The 19,334-nt window shown below is 40.2% G+C and overlaps 1 protein-coding gene across 3 annotated transcripts; it reads left to right on the plus strand.

Annotated features, from left to right (window-relative positions):
* The first annotated feature begins 159 nt into the window (after positions 1 to 159).
* tax1bp1a (Tax1 (human T-cell leukemia virus type I) binding protein 1a) lies at positions 160 to 18,794 on the plus strand. Of its 3 annotated transcripts, none has more exons than XM_088404703.1 (17): positions 160 to 264; positions 974 to 1,191; positions 3,067 to 3,169; positions 4,278 to 4,468; positions 4,566 to 4,721; positions 8,174 to 8,322; positions 8,394 to 8,484; positions 8,554 to 8,739; positions 9,227 to 9,478; positions 9,623 to 9,814; positions 9,896 to 9,968; positions 11,369 to 11,754; positions 14,058 to 14,144; positions 15,432 to 15,618; positions 15,706 to 15,923; positions 16,147 to 16,229; positions 17,380 to 18,794. In XM_088404703.1, the coding sequence occupies exons 2-17, from the start codon at positions 1,003 to 1,005 to the stop codon at positions 17,588 to 17,590; spliced, it is 2,754 nt and encodes a 917-aa protein (XP_088260829.1). In that variant the 5' UTR covers positions 160 to 264; positions 974 to 1,002; the 3' UTR covers positions 17,591 to 18,794. The 3 variants fall into 3 exon arrangements, with proteins under 3 accessions (XP_088260829.1, XP_088260828.1, XP_088260826.1); XM_088404702.1 differs by having other exon boundaries at positions 169 to 269; XM_088404700.1 differs by having other exon boundaries at positions 184 to 340.
* The last annotated feature ends 540 nt before the right edge of the window (positions 18,795 to 19,334 follow it).

Consider the following 19,334-nt stretch of genomic DNA (forward strand, 5'->3'; position numbering starts at 1 on the left):
TATCTTAAATTATATTACTTCGAAAAATACGTAATATATTTTATATTATCGCTTCGGCGTGGATTTATATGATTAATGACTAAAAGAATTAGCTTTAATTAAAAATTCGTTTCATCAATCTTTTTACAGTCTCAGCATCCGTAGTCGCCTCTTCATCCCGGAAGTTGTCCAACGTTTGCTTTCAGGAAGCGGCGCACCATCATCATAATCTGCGCTTTCACAACATCACAGACAGTGGGACAGGGGCCAAAACAACGATTGCCAGTGAGGTATTCCCCGGTTTCACAATCGGAGTGTTTTAAAATGGGTACTATTGAATTTGGAAGACAAATTGGCACGCGTGAGTCGAGACATTCTGTGTGTTAGCCTCGTCACGAGTGCAATGTTTAGCTTGCTAATGACTTGACATGGCCTGTTCCCAAGCTAGTGTTAGCTGCTTAGCCAATATACTTATGACGTCTGTATAGTTGTGTCAAGATCGGATGCCTTCAAAAGTCGAGGACGCGTATAGTGGATAGCCTAGCTTCAATATCAAGGAATCAGGATTGGGTACTGCTAGGGTATCCAATGTTTAACAGTTTATTAGAACTTCTCATTTGTTTACCTCAGCTTTTTGTATATACGTAAATTGTTTATAGAACAGACTGCTTACGTTCTGTTGATTTTGAAAGTGGCAGCAACAAATGTTTATAATGAAACATAATTTGGAAATTTAGTACTTAGTGCAGTGTTAATATTAGTCGATGTCTCTTGTGTCATATATTGCAGTGGTTTTATACTTTTCTCACGGATCAACAGAAATATTAGCAATGAACAAACACTCAATTAAGTATTAGGCATGGTCCTTTTATCTTATACCTTATATAAGATGAATGCTATCCCAAAGTTTTTGTTCATGTGTGTTTAATGTGCACTCACACGAAAGCAACTGTTTTTCTGATGCTTTTGGTCCTGTGTTTCTTTTCCTCCAAAGACCAATGAAGTGAACGGCAGGCGGATACAATGTCCTCGTTCCAGGTGGTGGATTCCTCACCTGGCAGCAGCGTCAGTATCATGGAAACGTCCAACTTTGCCCATGTCATCTTCCAGAATGTTGGCAAAAGTTTCCTGCCTCAGGCACCCTTAGAGTGTCGCTACACTCTCACCCCTTACATAACACCTCACCCCAAAGACTGGGTGGGCATTTTTAAGGTAAATCATATGCTTATTCTGTATGGGGTAAGATCACTATCCAAAAGACATGCGTGTTTAACCCTTTGTAACCGTAGCTTGGCGTGATGTCATCTCATTTTGCATATTGTGACTCAAACTCACAGAACAGTCGTATCCGCAGACGGTAATCCACATGAGAAATTCGTGCACGGACGTGAAGTCGTGTATAGTGTAGCTTAGTAGTTTTACAAGTGAGAGTTGCATTGAAAAGACTTTGCAGTTTCAGGTTTTAGATTTGTAGTCACGGGAAAAAAATTCAAACACAATTTTGGTTCGTACTCACAAGGAAAATATTCAAAGCCACACATTTTTGATTCATACTACATAAAAAAAAAAGTAATATCCACGCAATTTAGGCTCGTACTCAAAATCTAAACACGTATGTTTTTTTTAACAGTGATCTTACTATATAACCTTAAAGAGTAATTTAGTGCATTAATTACATTTTGTGGAGGTTTTAAATAATTACACAACTTTGCGGATCTTTGACATTCATTCTCACCTGTAATTTACACATTAACATCTGCCTCTGCACTAATGGCTCAACTTGTCACTACACTGCAGAAGCGTCACCACAAGCTTTGGTGTGGTGGCTTTGCAAGCACAAAATGTGAACACGCTTGACTAGATGCAGCAGGTCCCACTGGGGGGGCCGCAAACATTTTCTTATTAGGACATCTTTCCTTTCCCTATTTTTGTCCCTCTCATCAATCTCATCTCTATTTCCTTTTCCCCACCCTCTCATTTTACTCTTGTATCAAGCTTGTGCAATCTTAGACCTAATTAACAGGAAATGTAAAGTAAGAAACTAAACGTCCTCATAAAGTCAAATGGCAAACATTTTATCGTTTATTTGAGGATGTCTACTTCAAATCGGCTGGCTCAATTAAAAAGGAATAAAGTTGTTGGATGTTTATTTGGAAAAAGTCGATTGGAAAATGACTTGTCGTAATCCGCGCTAATTAAAGTCTTTGATGGTTAGGGCCTCATGTTGGAGAATACGTATGATGTCTGTATTCGTGCTCTCGCACAGTTCTGGAGTATCGAAGTGTTGTAAAAACATTCCCAACAACATTAAGTACAATTCACGTTTGTTTTAGTGAGAGAGGAAGCAAGCTGGATGCAAGGATGACTCAACATTGCACAGCCTGACATGGTTTAATTGTGTTGTGCACCGACGCCTCCTAGTGGCTGAAAGTGTTCACGGCCTGCCGTGCATGTGTGTGTACTGCCTATAAACCGCAGCTTTGTACACTCTTGTCAACTTTTGTCTTCAAGTAGTTTTCCTATCAACCCTTTAATACATTTCTCTGCTCAAATGTTGATTTAGTTTAAATGTGATGAAGCCAACAGCTGTCTAAAAAAGCCCTGTGGAGGATGTTGGTCGTGGCATGTTTGTCGGGCAAGCAGGGGAGAAACCCGTCGAGCAAGAGTATAATTTAGGTGTCATCGAGCTGTTCCCTCACACCTTGGCTGAATGATTGATAGTCACCGTGCCTGTGATTACTTTATAACATCACTGCTGCGCTGGAATTCCACACCATACCAAAGCGAATGTCAGTTAACTTCACTCTGCAATTAGCAAAATTATTTATGTCTTCTTGCTGTTCTGCAAACACGCGTGAGCGAACAAGCTGAGCTGGCGGAAGGCCATCCTGGGCCAAGACAAAAAAGTTTTTTTTTTTTTTGTTCTAATTTTTGGTGTGGGCTAGCCTCCCCCCAAAAAAACAACAAAAAAAAACAAACACAAAAACGCATCTGTGTTGTTGCTAGATTTAAGTGCTACTGGTGACTCCTGAATCTTTAAAAAAAAAAAAAAAGACATTACCCTGCATGTATGTTGTGCGTCCTCAGGTGGGCTGGAGCACAGCTAGAGATTACTACACTTTCCTGTGGTCCCCCATGCCTGAAAAATATGAACCAGGAAGTACTGTGCACAGGACTGTTGTGTTTCAAGGTACAGAAGCCACACTTATACACACACGCTTCGATTTAAGCCAGCACGCAGACCCAGGCTTTTCCGAAGTCCCTTCAAAATTTTATGATGCATATAAAAAGCAGCACTTTTATTTAATAAGGAAACATAACCGCACATGTCGGCCTGGGACCTAAGCACCTCTGAAACCACACACACACACACAAAGTAAGGGCCTGCAAACTACTTTTACTGTGCATGCAATGGTCAGATATTACACAATGAAAATATGAGCCCATGCTGTGGTGTGTCACTAGTCAGTAAAAGCGGTTTGCAGACGGATTTCCTGCACTTACGTGTCCATTGGCCAACTGGGATAGGGAAAAATGACAGCAGCAGGCTTTGGGAGTGGGGAATACAATTTAAAAATCATAATTTAATCTAAATTCCAATTTGCATACAACATAGCCTTCTCAAAATAAGGCAAATAGTTAATTGTGGACCCGCATTTTTTTTAATGTACTTTTTTTTCCATGGATGTTTAAAGTACGCTTTCATTACTTGTACTTATTTGTAATTTTGTATTCTGAACCATTCACAATATGTTTAAAAAGTGTGGTGGGGTAACGTGATTTCTTTTTTTCTTTTGCTTTCATATTATCTTTGGACATAACATCTACTCCAAGTGGAACATCATCTCTGCGATAAATGGAAGTTTGAATGTACTTCAAAGAAAATGTTTGATTTTTTTTTTTTTTTACACTAATATTTTCTATTTTACCTACTCATCCAAACATGGCATTAAGATTAATATTCAGTTTGTATATGAATTAAGCAGCAAAATCTGCCTATTTTAAAGCCATAGGTGGTGGCCATTTTGCCACTTGGTGTTGACGGAAAATGACCACAGCTGCTCAGGTCTCCACTCGCGGCACTTATCATATTCTACTAATCAGAATGTTCTGTGCAGACAAGCGGTAGTACATGAAACATTAATTTTTCAAAAATGACAAGTTTGCCTTTAACACAATAGCTTGACTGTTCCAAATATACGTCATAACTTTGTTATCATAGAAAATCATGTGTTACAATTCCAGCAGTTGGTTAGGTAACACAATGCCACTAATAGATCCATTGTTATATCTTGTAGGCTATTATGTTCCCAAGTCTGATGGGGAATTTTACCAGTTCTGTTACGTGACACATGGCGGTGACATTAGAGGGGCCAGCACACCCTTCCAGTTCAGGTCAGCCACACCCACCGAGGAGCTGCTGACAGTCAGTGAAGATGACAGCAATTCAGACATACTAGTGGTCACAACCAAAACCGGCCTGCTGGAGGTATGAATTACAGTCCATTCTGTTGTTTTCAGCTCTGGACACACACACCGCAAAATGTTATACAATAAAAACTATGATCATTATCACTGTTTGGCAGCGCGTGGAAGAGGCGCAGCAGGAGCGCAGGGAGCTCCTGAATGCCATGCGGCTCCTCCAGGAAGAAAAGCAGCAGCTGCAGGATGAGCAGAAGCGACTTACCCGGGAGCGGGAGCAAGAGAGGGAGACGTGTTGCCTGCTGCGCACACACAATCAGGTGGGATATTACAGCTGCAAATACACTATTTGTCAGGCTAGACTTGGTGTGGATTGAAAATCAGCGGTCTCCGACCAACTGGCCGCAACGAGAGAATTAACCAAAAAATAGCAAGCCTGTCATGTGTAATGGGGCCATCAATGAAGTCCTCAAATCTACAACAATTAAGATATCAATTGCAGGTCGGTCACATTACTCTATTGTAATTGTTTGACTTTACAACAGAGAGAGGAAGCATGGCATTGTTTATGTTTTAGGTTGTTCACTCTAAAAAGGGTTAATCAAAACTAACCTAAAATGGGTTATAAAGGGATTGGGTTATAGTTTTAAACCAAAAGGTTCGATCACACGAATTAAACATTTTTTTTTGCAGGCTGTGGAATATAAAATATACAAATATCCTAAAAATCAACCCTGAAATATACAAATATCCTCAAAATCAACCCTGCATCGAACGTCTTTAGTCTATTTAAGTCAGTTCATTTTGACCAAACAACAATAACAAGCCAAAATTGTGTTTTAACCCAACTTTTTGGGCTAAATGAATAACCAAATAGTTTCATCCCTCAATTTGGGTTATTTTTTTGACCCAATTGTTTTTAGTGTGAAATGTATCAATATAAGATAGATAAATACAAAGTCTGAAGTGCTAATGTAGGTCAATCATTTTGTCAGGCTCCACCAATTACAAAAACATACAGCTTTTTGGGCAAGTACAGATGTGATCTGGATCTGTGATGTGGAACGTTTCCGTTTTTAATGTTGCTATGCTAGCTGTTAAAATCTTTGCTATAGGTGAACTGGTCTATGGCGTAAAGAAAAGTTGGAGACCTCTGCTGTAAATATTTCACAAACGGAAAGCCTGTGCAAGAATGAAAGCGACAAAGTGGCGTATGTACTTTTTTTTTTTTTTTTTTTTTAGGTGTGCAAGTGTGTTTACACAGACACACACATAATGTAGCTGGAGCCGGTTCCTCACCAGTGATCACAGGTCTAAATTCTTCAAAGGCACCGGATTTATGAATAATCTGCATCCAAACTCAAGAGACACACGATTAGTTACAGCATGTGTGTTTGTGTGCGCACGTCAGTCTTTGTCTGCGGCTTTAACGACCCAGCTCAGTGGGCTAGAACCAAATTGCGACTCCGATTTCCCGGGCATCTGGCGTCAGGAATGATGCCATTGCAACCGCAGAGTTAACAAACATCACGTCAAACGTGCACTCATACACATTTGGGTCCACCGGGCTCCCTGACATAGACACACACACACACACACAAACAGACATACACAAATGCTCATTATGCCCGCAAAGTCTTTTCGGCCACGTGTGGAATGGGAGGAGGGTAGTCCACAAAACTGCCCTTCCCAGATTGAGGGACAAACACCGCTCAGTCACGCGATGGCTTTTTCACCATTTTATTTCTTCCCTTTCCACTTTTAATTTAAAATGCAGGATTTGCTAACACAGAGGCCATTTTTCATAATATCGTTAAATCACGTCATGTTTGTAAGAAAAATGTTGTATTTTTTATTATACTGGTGAAAGTCATAAAATGTTTGCTATCAGTACGGATGCCTAATTTAACAAAATGGTTTAGCTGGAAGATGTAACCCTATCATTTGCTTCTTGTGTGCTATCGCCCTCTAGTGGCGCCGTCCGTTACAGCCCCAAAGTGAAAGCATGCTGCTTTGAGTTTTTAGTTGCTCTTTTTACGAAGGGCAAAGTCGCCGTAAATTACGGGGTAATACGCACACTCTGTTATTACCAGCCTGCCTTTCATTCATCCTCCTTACGTAGATATACGACCTGTGTGCGCGCCTGTCCACATTTATTTTACAGTAGGCCTGTCACGCCTGATGAAAATATCCTTTTGAGTTTTACTTGATGCTAAGTACATTTTTTGCGGCTGCTAATTTTATGACAAAACTTTTTATAAGGTTTTTATGAACTGCTAAAGTGTTTCCCAAACAGCAGCCATTAAAAAAAAAAAAAAAAAAATCATCGTGATTTTTGAACAGGCAAGCTCTTAAAAGACATAGCCTCTGGGTTTTAAAGTGGAAGTCAAGCCAAATATTATTGTGACAATAATGTTCTACACAGCTACACTAGTTTAAACATAGTATTGTGGTTAATACTGCATTTGTGGAACGCGAATTTAAGCAGTAAATTCCAAGTGTTTTAAGCTATCTTGGGGCAGCCATTTTGCCTGTGGCTGTTGACTGAAAATGACACCATAGTTACTCAGGGCTAAAGTAACGGCCAATCACGCCTCAGCTTGATAAATGTCACATGACCAAACCCAGAAACCAGATGATCCTTGATTGGTTGTTTCCTCAGCTCTGAGCAACTGTGATGTCATTTTCTGTTAACATCAAGTGACAAAATAGTCGCCTGATGAGTTAACTATGGAGGAATTTGGTTACTTAATTTTTATTCCACAACTACAATTATATCTGAATTTTGGACAAGTGGGTGTGCATAGAAAATATTACTGTATATAAAAAAAAAAAAAAAAAAAAAAACCTGTTTGCATGTCCACTTAAGGTGTTAGTCTTACCTAGTGCAGCTATGTGTGTGCGTGTTTGCATGCACCATAAATTACAATTGAGGGTGTGTAAGATCACTCATTTAGTGACAACAAATCTTAGTTACGCTTGATATACTGCTTTTTGCTACTGGTTGACACACAAGTTCAAACGAGTTGTTTCCTCAGGACATGCATCACAAAGAAAAAACTGACAGGAGATCATTTATCGCACGACGCGACATACCACTACTGTGATTTATCATGTTGAGCTTGAAATGCCTTTTGAAAGTGGGCTTAACATATACGTATATATTTATTTAAATTTATACATATATAAATACATTTTTATACATCCATATATATGTATGTGTGAAAAATATGTATTTATGTATGTATATAGAAAAATAAATATATAATTATTTTTATATACATAGATATAAATGCATATATTTCTTACATAAATATATATATATATATATATATATATATATATATATATATATATAGATATATATATTTGTGTTTATTTATAGAGGTAAATGTATGTAGGTGAGTTCGATGTATTTTCATAAACCAGGCTTAATGAAAATTGAATATGTTGATATATTGTAATTATACACTTAATTCCTTTTAAAATTCTATAAGATACATGGTGGTAGCACAAAGATCTATGAAGTTACAGCTATGTTGTTTGAATGTTGCCAAGTTGAAATCCTTAGTTTTGAGTAAACGTTTAACGTTTTAGCACATTGATCTTTTAATGGTGCACACTGTCTAATCACTTTTTACAATTACATTACAATTTGAACGTTTTTGGCTGCTGGGAATGGAAACTTGAGACTTCCAGAAGGTTGTTTCTTTGCTGAATCATGCCGCCAATTCCAATGTCATGATTTTCAGTCAACATCTGTGTTCCTCAGGAGCTCCTGCGCTCCTCCCAGTGTCTGTCGGAGGAGCGGGAGGAGGTGAGGAGGAAGCTGACGGAGGCGACGGACCGGGTGCGACAGCTTGAGGAGGACCTGTTGGGAGTCACACAGAGAGGCCTGCAGAAAGAGACTGAGCTGGATTGGTGAGTGGTAGGAACTCTGCAAATGACCATCAGCCATTTCTGTTTCGTTACTGCACTCCGTTACTCTTTAGCTTGCGTGACCGTCTGATGAAACTAACAACAGAGCGAGACAACCTGGACAGCCAGCTAAAGAACGAGAAGGACGAAAGGGACTTCTGCAAGGTGAGGAATAACAACTTTAGGACCAAAAAAGTTGCCCGTCTGAGTTGTTTCTAAGAAACACTTGCGCAGGCCCATTTGCGCAGCACTGAGCTGGAGAACACCAAGCTGAGCGCCGAGCTGCAAATGCTAAAGGCAGTGGCGCTCAACCGGGAGGTGATGATTGCTCAGTTCCAAGAAGAGCTGGAGAGGCTCAGGAGTTGCGTGGACCAGCGGGACAATTTGGAGAAAGAGTTGCTTGCGCTCAAAGCTGACAAGGTATTTGTGACCAATGTTTAAAGCCCTTTCTGGGTACAGTCCAGAATTGCACACAATGAAGGAAGAAACAGAATATAAAAAACACAAAGCTCAAAATTTGGACGAGCCTTTGTATATACTGTAAAAATACTGTAAAAAGGTTTTTTTTTTTCTCAGTTTGGCTAAAAGTGTCTAAAAAATACAATAAATTAATAAATCAATAAATTAAGTACTTAAGTATTTGATTACTTTTAAGTGATTAACTGTCAAAGTAATTGATCATTTGAGATAAGTACTAAAATGATTGTTATTAAGTACTAAAGAAATCAGTTACTTTGAGTACAAAAGTACTACAGTAATTGATAAACACAAGGGTGTTTCCAAAGTTTTGATTGTTAATTAATATATAAATACACAACATATATACATATAGCTAAAACTAATGCTAACTCAATTTAGAATAAAAATGAATGACTGAAAATGCCAAATTGTGTCCCCGCCTCTTCAGGCCGAGCTGACGCAGGTGCGCGAGCATCTCCGTCAGGCCGAGAAGCAGCTGGCCGCATCCCGCCAGCGAGCCGCCTCGTTGGCATCGGAGCTCCGCGACTCGGCCGGCGCCCGGGACCACTCCGTGGCGGAACTGTACCGAGCCCGCCAGGAAGCCGACAAGCTCCGCGCCAGCCTGACTGAAGCGCAGGCCGAGTGCCAACGCATGGAAAGCCAGCTGGACCGCATGAGGAGCTCTGCACACAGCGAAGTGGTCAGTAAATACATTCACTCCCAAAGACGTGGTTTTATGTTTTTTTTTTGTTTTTTTGTGTTTTTTTAAAGTCCAGACATTCGATTGCAGGTATCTATCTATTTATGTATAGCATTTTCAGTTTGAATATTTTTTTCCTCTCAGGGTGTTGGGACCAATGGCGAGCTGGCGCCCAGTGTTGTGATAGTCTCAGAAGTGGAAGCGGAGCTGCAGAGGGAGGTGGAGGAACTGAAGCTCCGCCTCCACATGGCGGCCGAGCACTACAAGGAAAAATACCGAGAGTGCCAGCGGCTCCGCAGGCAGGTGGCCAAATTGAACATGAGCGAGTCGCACGCGGTGAGTAAGTGTGCGGTGAAACCAGATAGACACAGCAAACATTACGCCTCCACATATTTGCATATGGTTTCCCGTGCGCAGGAGCACAAGAGAAATGCATCGACCGAGACGGTTTTGGAACCTTCCACCCCGAGTCCTGATTCGCCCACAGCAGGTATGATGGTCGACTATAACATTAACATTTCATAAGGGAATTTTAAAAGTGTTTCTAGGAACTAAAAATGTGCCCTTTAACATTAACTTTAGTCATAAGTAGACCCTCTTTGCCCAAACATCCATGGAAACACAATCTTTGATGAATTCACAATTTTTATTGAAAAAGATTCTAAACTTATTTATTTTAAGGTTAATATTTTGTCTATAATTTATAGCGAATTTATTTTTTGTACTATGTTTTAATACCATTCACCCTTGTGTAGTATGAAAGCATTAAAAGAACAGCAGGGAGCTGAAATTTTACCCAGATGGTGCAAGATCAATTTGCCACGACCACTTAGTTATAACACTACCATGGCTAAAATACTACGAGAATTATGTGTAAGAAAATGACTCAAAAATGGTCAAAACACTGCACAAGGGTTAAAACATTTTAACACTTGTTGTGCACGTGTTTAATGACATTACATATACTCAGGGTACAGCTAACAACCAATTACGGCTCAGCTTTCAAATGTCACATGGCCAAACCCAGAAAACAGTTGCGCTGTGATCAATCAATTTTTATGTACAATGAATACACTAAAATACTGAACATGACATCACTTGTGTGCAGTGCTCAGGTAACGGCCAATCACGGCTCATTTGTTGAGCATGTGACACAAGCTGAACCATGTGATGTCAAACATCAGTCGGCAGAAAGAGGAAAAATGTGTTTTTTTTAAGTATTAATTAAACATGAACAATATTTGAGTTGTGGCTAAATAAGTTGTGTTCTTTTAACAATATAACAGCATAAAATAAGCTGTCAAATTGCTGATTATCGCCCTCTTAAAATTAATAACTTAAATTTCAACAAAACCCTTTTTTTGCTTAAAAAAAACCACATTCCTAGATAAACAGGTCAAGTATGACACAAGAATAAAAAACAATCCCTATTTGCCTCAGTTTTCAGAAATATACTAAAAAAAAAAAAGCCTTTTTTATTGAAAAGGTGATGGAATGTAAGAGTAACACCTCACTCCCTCCAGCTCTTTCACCTTCTTTTGTCATGAAAAGTACAGGTGAGCTAAGGCAACCTGGGGAAAATATCAACAACTTGAAAGCGCATACCTTGTGTCAACGGGCTTCCAACATACCGATAAATCACAGCTTGTGGTTTTGACAGTTTGCAGTGCGGCTTACTCTGAGGGCCTTCCAGCTGGCTTGATTTTTTTTTTTTTTTCCTGCGCAAAACAGCATGAAAATGTTTTGCTCATGTTGTCTGCTTATTATAGGGAATTTAAGTACTATTATATTTGAACTCGTTTTTTCACTTACATTTGGTATGCATACTTACTTGAGTCAAAGGAGTCTTTACAAAATAATCGAGGAAATTGTGGTTTTTTTTGGTTGCAGGAAACCTCCAAGAAGCCTCTACCTTGACAATCAGCACCGAATTTGAAAACCAGGAATGTACAGGCAGCAGCACAGGAATTGAAGAGAAGCAGGCAGAGAAGGAGCGAGATGCGAAGCGGGGAGAGGACGAGAGGAGGGAGGAAAGCCTGCGGCTGACGAGCTGGGTGGAGGTGGAGCCCAAGTGGGCGGGCGGCGAGGCCGAGCGGGCGGAAGCGGAGGAGGGGGAGACGGAGGAAACCAGAAGAGGGGGAGAAGAAACGACAGAGCCGGAGCAGAGCAACTCTGTGGAGGAGGAGCTGGCGCTGATGGAGGAGAAGTGGAAGGAGCAGTGCGCCATTAATGAGACTCTCAAACAGCGTCTGGCCAATGAGGAAGAGCGATTTAGAGTGAGCTGTTTATTGTACTATTTCATATTTTTATGCCACATCAGGTCACACTGCAAAGAGATCTCATAAGCTGCGCTGCCAATTCTAAACACAATATTAAACATGAGCTTAATTAACTCTTTCGGTGCCAAGTATTGTCGGAAAAAGGCAAGGCATATTTCCACTCATTTTTCAAGGCCGACATTGTGTGCTATGTCTATGTAAACATTGGTGGTATCGTACGAAAGATTTCCATACCTTAAAATTACGAGTATATAATGTATGTGTAGTATGTATGGAAACACTGCCATCCAATGGCCACAGTTATCACTACAGTGCTCAATTGGCTTAATGTTAGATAAGCACAAGTCCGGGGTGTCAGCTACCCTCCATAAAAAACGTATTGGATGAGAATTTTATTTTTATTACTATTTTAAAAGACGAGAATTTTCATCCATGGCGCTGAAAGAGTTAATTGAATTTCTCAGTCAAACAAAGCATTTTGCTCTCTGTCGGATCTCATTAATTATGGTACATATAAATGTGATACAATCCCAAAACAGTTGAATATTATGCAAAAAGATACATTTTCATACGTGAACAATAAATGCGTTATAGATTTGTCTTCGCCTAGTTCACCAACAAAAATGTATGAGTTTTGCGCTAGCTGGCTATAGATTAAAAAAAAAAATTGCTCTATTTTCAGTCAAACAAACGAACAATAATAATTGTAATTAAAACATTTGTGAACAAAAGCAATATTTGAATTTTTGCTTTCAAGTTTTTAAAAATTTGCTTTGCGAGTTCAGGATTTTCCTTTGCAAAAAAGAAATACAACCGCAAAACATTTGCAAATAAAACTTCAAAACTTTCAAATTTCAACCAAGTTTTGAAATCACAATCAAAGTTTTTAAACTTGAAGGCAAAATTTCAGAATCCTGTATACAAACAATATATAGTTTTATTTCTAGACACAACCGACACTTAAAAATGTTTTTTTTAAAAATATAAATTAGCTTGTTTGCAAACTTTCTTTTAGAACTACATTTCCATGATTTTTGTCTGCAAATTGATTTTTATTTTCAAATCATTAGAATTTCAAATTCCTTTTTTTGTTCGACAATAAATACACAAATTAGGAGCTATACAGTTTAAACCAATTGTAATTTACAACAATACTTAACTATATTTATAATTAATTGGATGAAACGGTGAAACTTGCAATTCATGTTGCCAACATATGAGCGTTGTATAGTATCAGTCAAAAGTTTAGAAACACCTTGAAAATCTGCATTTCGAGTTTACCATACTTAGGCAATTAAGAATAGCCTGATTTGCTAAAAGATATGCCTAGTTTGACGATTTTAAATGATAAAACATTTTGTTTTCACATTTTTTAATTGCTTACCAAATAATTCCACCCATTATTTCTCTATAATGTGCGTATACTGCCTAATTCTTGGTCAGAGTACTACTTTACAATTTTTTGATGCCATTTTGTGACATTGGAGCGGGTTGAAGGAATGACAAATTGTTGAACCGATCTTGCGTAGGGTTGCTGTAGTTCATATAATGACAATAGGATAAATCTTAGTTGACATTATTTGAGTTACCGAGCAGGTTTAAAGTCAGTATGCTTATGACAAGCCCGAGTTTTTGAGTTAACGACTTTTGATCGCCATGAGAGCGAGCGTGTTTATCGGCGCTCTAAGCAAAAGGCTCTCCCCCTCCGTCTTTGATCGGACCTCCTGTCTGAGTCGAGGGCCTCGGTCGTCCTTAATGGCCGAGCGGGGGGGTGGGGCGACTGCCGTGTTTTACGACTGTTTACATCAGGCGCCGTGGGGATGAAGCCAGAGAGACAGACAGACAGACAGTCGGTTCTGCTGACTCCCCACCTGAACTTCACCCCCTAATGCTGCGCCATAAATCCCTCGGAGGGGGGGACGGCACCAGAGGAGATGAAAGAGAATTTGGGAGATGGGGGGGCCAAGAAAGCAAACACAATTCAAGAGTTGGGAAAGTGGGCCGGACAGACATGAAGCAGAGAGAGCGAGCCGAGGGGATTTGGAATCTTTGTAATGGGATGAAACGAGAGACGGCGAGACATCCACTATCCCACAGTGTCGCCCAGATTTACTGCCGTCCTGTTTCTCGGCGGCCCGCGGCTCCAGATCAATAACGGATCAACAATGAAACTCCCGTTATCAGGGATTGTTTGCTTTCAGGTTCCCTGCAGGCGCTCCCGAGCTGAACTCAAAACTCCGGAGGCAAATGCACTTTTGCCGGTTATTAACTTCCTATTGCGTGTGTGTGTGTGTGTTTAGGTACAGATGGCGGAGCGGACCAGTGAGGTGATGGAGTTGAAACGTAACCTTGCCCAAGCTTTGAAAGACAAGGAGCGATTGCAGGAGGTAGGGCTGGGCCATTCATTCTTCAGTTTATTCGTATAATGCTATTTTTTTGGTTTTAAAATTGATCATTTTGTGTGAGAAAAAGTGCATCCCAAACGGGGTTTTAAGAGTTTTGGGATATGTGTGCGTGTTTGTATATATAGGATGAGGATGCCAACAATTTCAGGGTTCTTAATGCTTAATCGATGATCCATCGTTTGTCATTTTTTTTCCATGTGCGTATCGACACACACACAAACATACATACGTATATATATATATATATATATATATATATATATATATATATATATATATATATACACACATATATATACACACATATATGTATATACCGTATTTTCAGACTATAAGCTGCACCGGTATATAAGCCGCACGACATAACATCAGATATTTATGCAAAAAGATGGTGAATGAAAGTTTTATTTTTTTTAATATATATATATATATCTCATCATTGCTTGACCGGTTATAAAAAAAACAGCGGATAAGCCGCACTGGACTATAAGCCGCAGGGCTCAAATCATGAGAAAAAAGTCGCGGCTTATAGCCCGAAAAATACGGTATCGATCTTGACAGTTATCAGATTCCTTTCGATTTCCTTCACAAAACAGACTGCTTATCGGTAAAATAGATTGATAATCACAACAATCAACCTTTTTGTCAATCTTTCTCACAGTTACAATACATACCAAACAAGACATTCATAAAGAAAAACTGTGTGCATTTTTCTGCACTATTTGGAAAAAAAAAATCTTTGGAATAAAGGGACAGAAATTGCTTTTTAACCATCTGATCCTACAAATAAATGGAGATTAATGGATTCAAATGATCATTAGTTGCGGCCTTTTCAGACATAAACACCAGAGTACAGAGAGTCATTAAGACACATTTTAAAGTCATCTTGCTCCCGCTTCTTCCTCTCTGGTGCACTAAATCTTCAGATTTGATTCAGAACATGCATGTGCTCTTTAGTCACGTCGTCCTCTTACCTGTCTTCCCCCTCTAATTAATATATCCTCAGCTGCCTCCTCTTTCATGCAAATGCCAGGCGGCGTGTCTGTTTCACCTCCCCAACCCTGGTTTAAATGTTAAACCTGCTAACAGAGCACTAATGAAGTCATCTGGGGAGGTCGGTGAGAGGGGGGGAGCCCAAGTCTGACACCCATTACAGTAATGAGTAGCCTACTAATGCTAGCGCGTCACATATTATCACAAACTGTGGAAGGAAATTCAAGTTGGCGACGAGTTGACGTCCTCCCCTAACTAAATTCCAACCCCGCGCAGGAGTTGCATCTCTTTGTGAGTCGGCGAAGGGAGCGGGACGCCTCCAAGGAAGGGGGTGAGGTCAGGGAGCGGATGGTGCTATGGTACCCGCTGCCCTACCCTCAGGACCCCTCGCCGCCACCTTTGGTACCACAGAGACCCGCGGAGCTGCAGTTTGGCAACCCGTACGCCACCGACTCCGCTCAAGGTGCAACCGATCCATGCTAGGTCATCGATCGTATGGCGCCGCGCAACACTAAACCAGCTGTCAATGTGTTTTTTTGTTTTTTTTTAGACCAGCAAACGGATGTCTGGCTAACTCCAGAGCAACTGACCCGCCCTCCACCCGAGGCCCCGCCTTGCGCCACTCCCTGCGCCCCTCCCATCACCCCACCGAATCCAAACGTGGGCGCGGTGGCACCAGGCTGGGACAAAGATGTCGTCTGCATCCAGCCTTCACGCAGCACCAGCCCGCCGGAGACCATGGAGAACCCTCCTGAGGAGCCTCACAATGTAAGTAAAGAAATGTTTATTTGCCAAAACTTTGGAATCATTTAATACACTTTTAAGTATTATTGGCGCTATCTTGTGGCAACTACTTGCAATTACAAATTCCTTTTGACAAGGGATACGGGATCAAATTTAGCCCTAAACCGTTTTGTCGTATTTTTTTTCTTGACCCCTTTGAGACGTCAAATCCCATGCATTCATGCTGTTGTGTGGTATTGTGTTATAGCCTGGTGATGCGGCACAGCCATCTTGTGACCATCAACCCAACACACATGGGGAAACAAGAAGCAGCTTCTGCTTTGATTCGAGGTATTTCATTTGGAACATCTGTATTTGTTAACTCAGATCTTCAACGCTATGTAATACGTAAATTTCCAGTTTGAGCAGTTTAAACATTGACAGCCCTAATATATATACATATATGACAGATGGGACAAGACACAAATCCCAAGATAGTCGGTGAAAACGAGATGAGTTTTGCATTTTTTTTTAAAACAAAAATTGAGGCCTGATGTCAATTTTTTAGTTTTCAGTGATTTATTTTTACTGAGCAGACAGCGAGTGAATGAACTAGCTGAAACATGCTATTGTAAATATAAACAAGCACGTCAAGCAAGTTGAAAACTTTTGCACACCACCTGTAAGAGTTGAGTTGTTGCCAAAATGGCCTTACATGATGCGAAAGATCCTTCATTTGCGGCGGAACTAGATCGAGTACAGTATTAACAGGCTGTTAGACTGCTTCAGACTCCATGCTACTCGACAGAGCAAGGGAGTGTTATGGCAGCACATTGGGTAGGCATTGCTGTAATGCTCTTTGAAAAAAAACAAAAAGCCAAGCAAGGGAACACTATACATATATAATATATACCGTTTAACCCTTTCACTTCCGTTGGGGCAATGTGTCCCGCGGCTTTTTAAGAAAATTGCAGTGCGGTTCATTACACGCCTATCTACAGATTCTAGTGGCTACTAACAACTTTTACATACATAACAATCCAGTGCTGGGCCCACTGTCAACAAGGCAGGTTGTGTTGTACAATTTCCTGTGAATTCATTATCTAGGACTGCGGAAATATATTGATAATATGTGCTATATATGGGTGTTACTATTGAATATACCCATTACTTTGTATTGTAGGCATTTGGTGAACATTTTCACTTCGGCATGTTTTTGGACAAGTTTTGGTGTCTATGGGATATATAGACCCAGTGGTATTTCTTGTTGGAAATGGAAATGGGAATTTTTTAATTCATTTTCCAAGTACGTTTTTTATGAAGCACCTGCCCAACGTACTGCAATAACACGCCCACACTCAGTCTAACGGCCTGTTAATATTCGGTCTTGTTCAGCCCAAAAGAAGCTACAGCGGCAACAACTCGATCCTCTACCCAATTTTTTACCCGGCGCAATTTTCAAGCCACTAACGTTCGTCCATGTTGCCTGGCATTCCCGCAGCACTGAAGTCCACAAGCGCTGCCCGCTGTGCGAGGTGATATTCCCGCCGCACTTTGAGCAAAGCAGCTTCGAGCAGCACGTGGAGAGCCACTGGAAGGTTTGCCCCGTGTGCTCCGAGCAGTTCCCCCTCGACTGCCAGCAGCACCTCTTCGAGCGCCACGTGCTCACGCACTTCGACGGCCACGTGCTCAACTTCGATCAGATCGAGTGACCCCCCCACCCGACAATTCAAGTGTCGTTCACTGTTTGAGGTTCGGTTGTGTCGTTTTGTGTACAATCATCGGCACTTTTTGCAGGTTTCAGGTGATGGCAGTTTTTTCATATCCTTGATAACCAGTTGATGGTCAATGCACTAGTACAGTACTAGCTTTATGTGTATTTTTTTTTTCCCCCACTGCAAATTTTGGCTTACTCGTATGCAGTTTAACTTTAATAATAAAAGTCTACGATAAGTTACCATCAATGAATTCTCAAACAGCTTTCCATACTCCCAACACAAAAAGCATTGCTTCCATTTTTGTCTTTGGTTTTTAAAAGCTACTTTGTTCCTCTGAAGCACCTTTTGGTAAGCGCATGTGGATATTACCGGTATGTGTTCAAAACAATAATTAAAAAAAAAAAAAAAAATCTTTTGGCTGTAAAGAAATGATATTTTAAGTGTAAATGCAAAAGGAGATGTCGATAAATGGACTTGATTGCTTCCAAACCAGAACGCTGCTCTTTTTCAGGAAAGGTGTTAAAAAAACAAACAGAAAAAAATCTGACAAAAACATTTAAATGTATCTGCACTAAAAAAGGCTTTATTCTGAATGTAATGTACATACGAAAATGTGTGTAATGTGTACTGTTACTGCTGTCAGTTTGTTGATGACTGCTGTGCACTTTCTGCTTTATGTTCAGGTGGTAGGAAGATTTTGGAGAAGACAACCTGGAAGGCAGTTTGAGCATTTATTCCATATCCTGGATATTCATCTTAAGGTTCATATACTACTAGTCAGTGCTTTGCTCTTACTAGTAGGACAAATCAGCGCAAGTAGTCAAATGACTTACTGGTAATGTTTTTTTTTTTCCAACTAGTGGGCAAAGATTTGCCATAGTGGTGGGAAAAAAATCTTACAGTTGTCTGTGATGAGGACAAAGAGTAAAAAGTACATGGATCTTAATCTGAGTATCAAATATATTGAATAAATGCTGAAACGGGTTTCTATTGTGACTTAAGGGTCATCAAAGTAGAATAACTGCTCCTTTAGACCTCATGAATGAATGTTCTCTACATGGCTCCATATCACTGCTGTCATTAGTTGAGCCCTGGCAGTGTTGTTTATTCAGGCTTTACAAATTTGCACACTAATATGTATGTATGTATGTGTGTGAATGGCAAAATTCTTCATGAATAAATGAACTCGTCAAAGTGATTTGAATGTTTTTTTTTTAAGAAAAGGCAACTTGACTGTCAGTCTTTATTTTTGCTTGTTTTTTTTTTGTTTAACTAGGCGGGTGCCTGTTTACACTGAAGCAGCTTCTCATATAGAAAGACAGTACCCCCCCCCCCCTCCCCCCAAGAGTACAAAACACTTATGTCCACGTTACATACGAAAATATAATTTAAAAGCACTTAACAAAAGGACATGTTACGATACATTCACTGTACATTGTAAATATGGTACTCCCGCATCTGTGAGTTGCACCCACCCACCTACTCGTCGTGAATAATCATGTCCTGCCATTGCTCCATGTTTGGAGTTGTTACCGTGAAGATGAATGACAGAGCTGCTCTGGTTCCTGGATAGGATTTTTCTTAATGCACAAAAGAAGAGTGGAGGATGAGTGCAAATGTCAATGGCCGGACCCTTCCCAAACACAACGGTCCTGTTAAAGGGGCCCTAACGTGAAAAGTCAACCATTTGGAGCTTTTACCCATGATCCCATGTTGATTTGGCACCGAGGAGGACAAG

Source organism: Hippichthys cyanospilos, chromosome 21 (genome assembly GCF_059441005.1).
Source record: "Hippichthys cyanospilos isolate Australia breed blue-spotted pipefish chromosome 21, RoL_Hcya_1.0, whole genome shotgun sequence".
NCBI classification, from domain to species: Eukaryota; Metazoa; Chordata; class Actinopteri; order Syngnathiformes; family Syngnathidae; genus Hippichthys; species Hippichthys cyanospilos.

What these genes read in the sequence shown, in the direction of transcription:
- tax1bp1a (XM_088404703.1), top strand. Translation starts at nt 1,003, where the DNA reads ATGTCCTCGTTCCAGGTGGTGGATTCCTCACCTGGCAGCAGCGTCAGT. An exon ending in CCAAAACCGGCCTGCTGGAG is followed by an intron (nt 4,469 to 4,565) that starts GTATGAATTACA and finishes ACTGTTTGGCAG; the next exon opens with CGCGTGGAAGAGGCGCAGCA. An exon ending in ACAAGGAGCGATTGCAGGAG is followed by an intron (nt 14,145 to 15,431) that starts GTAGGGCTGGGC and finishes AACCCCGCGCAG; the next exon opens with GAGTTGCATCTCTTTGTGAG.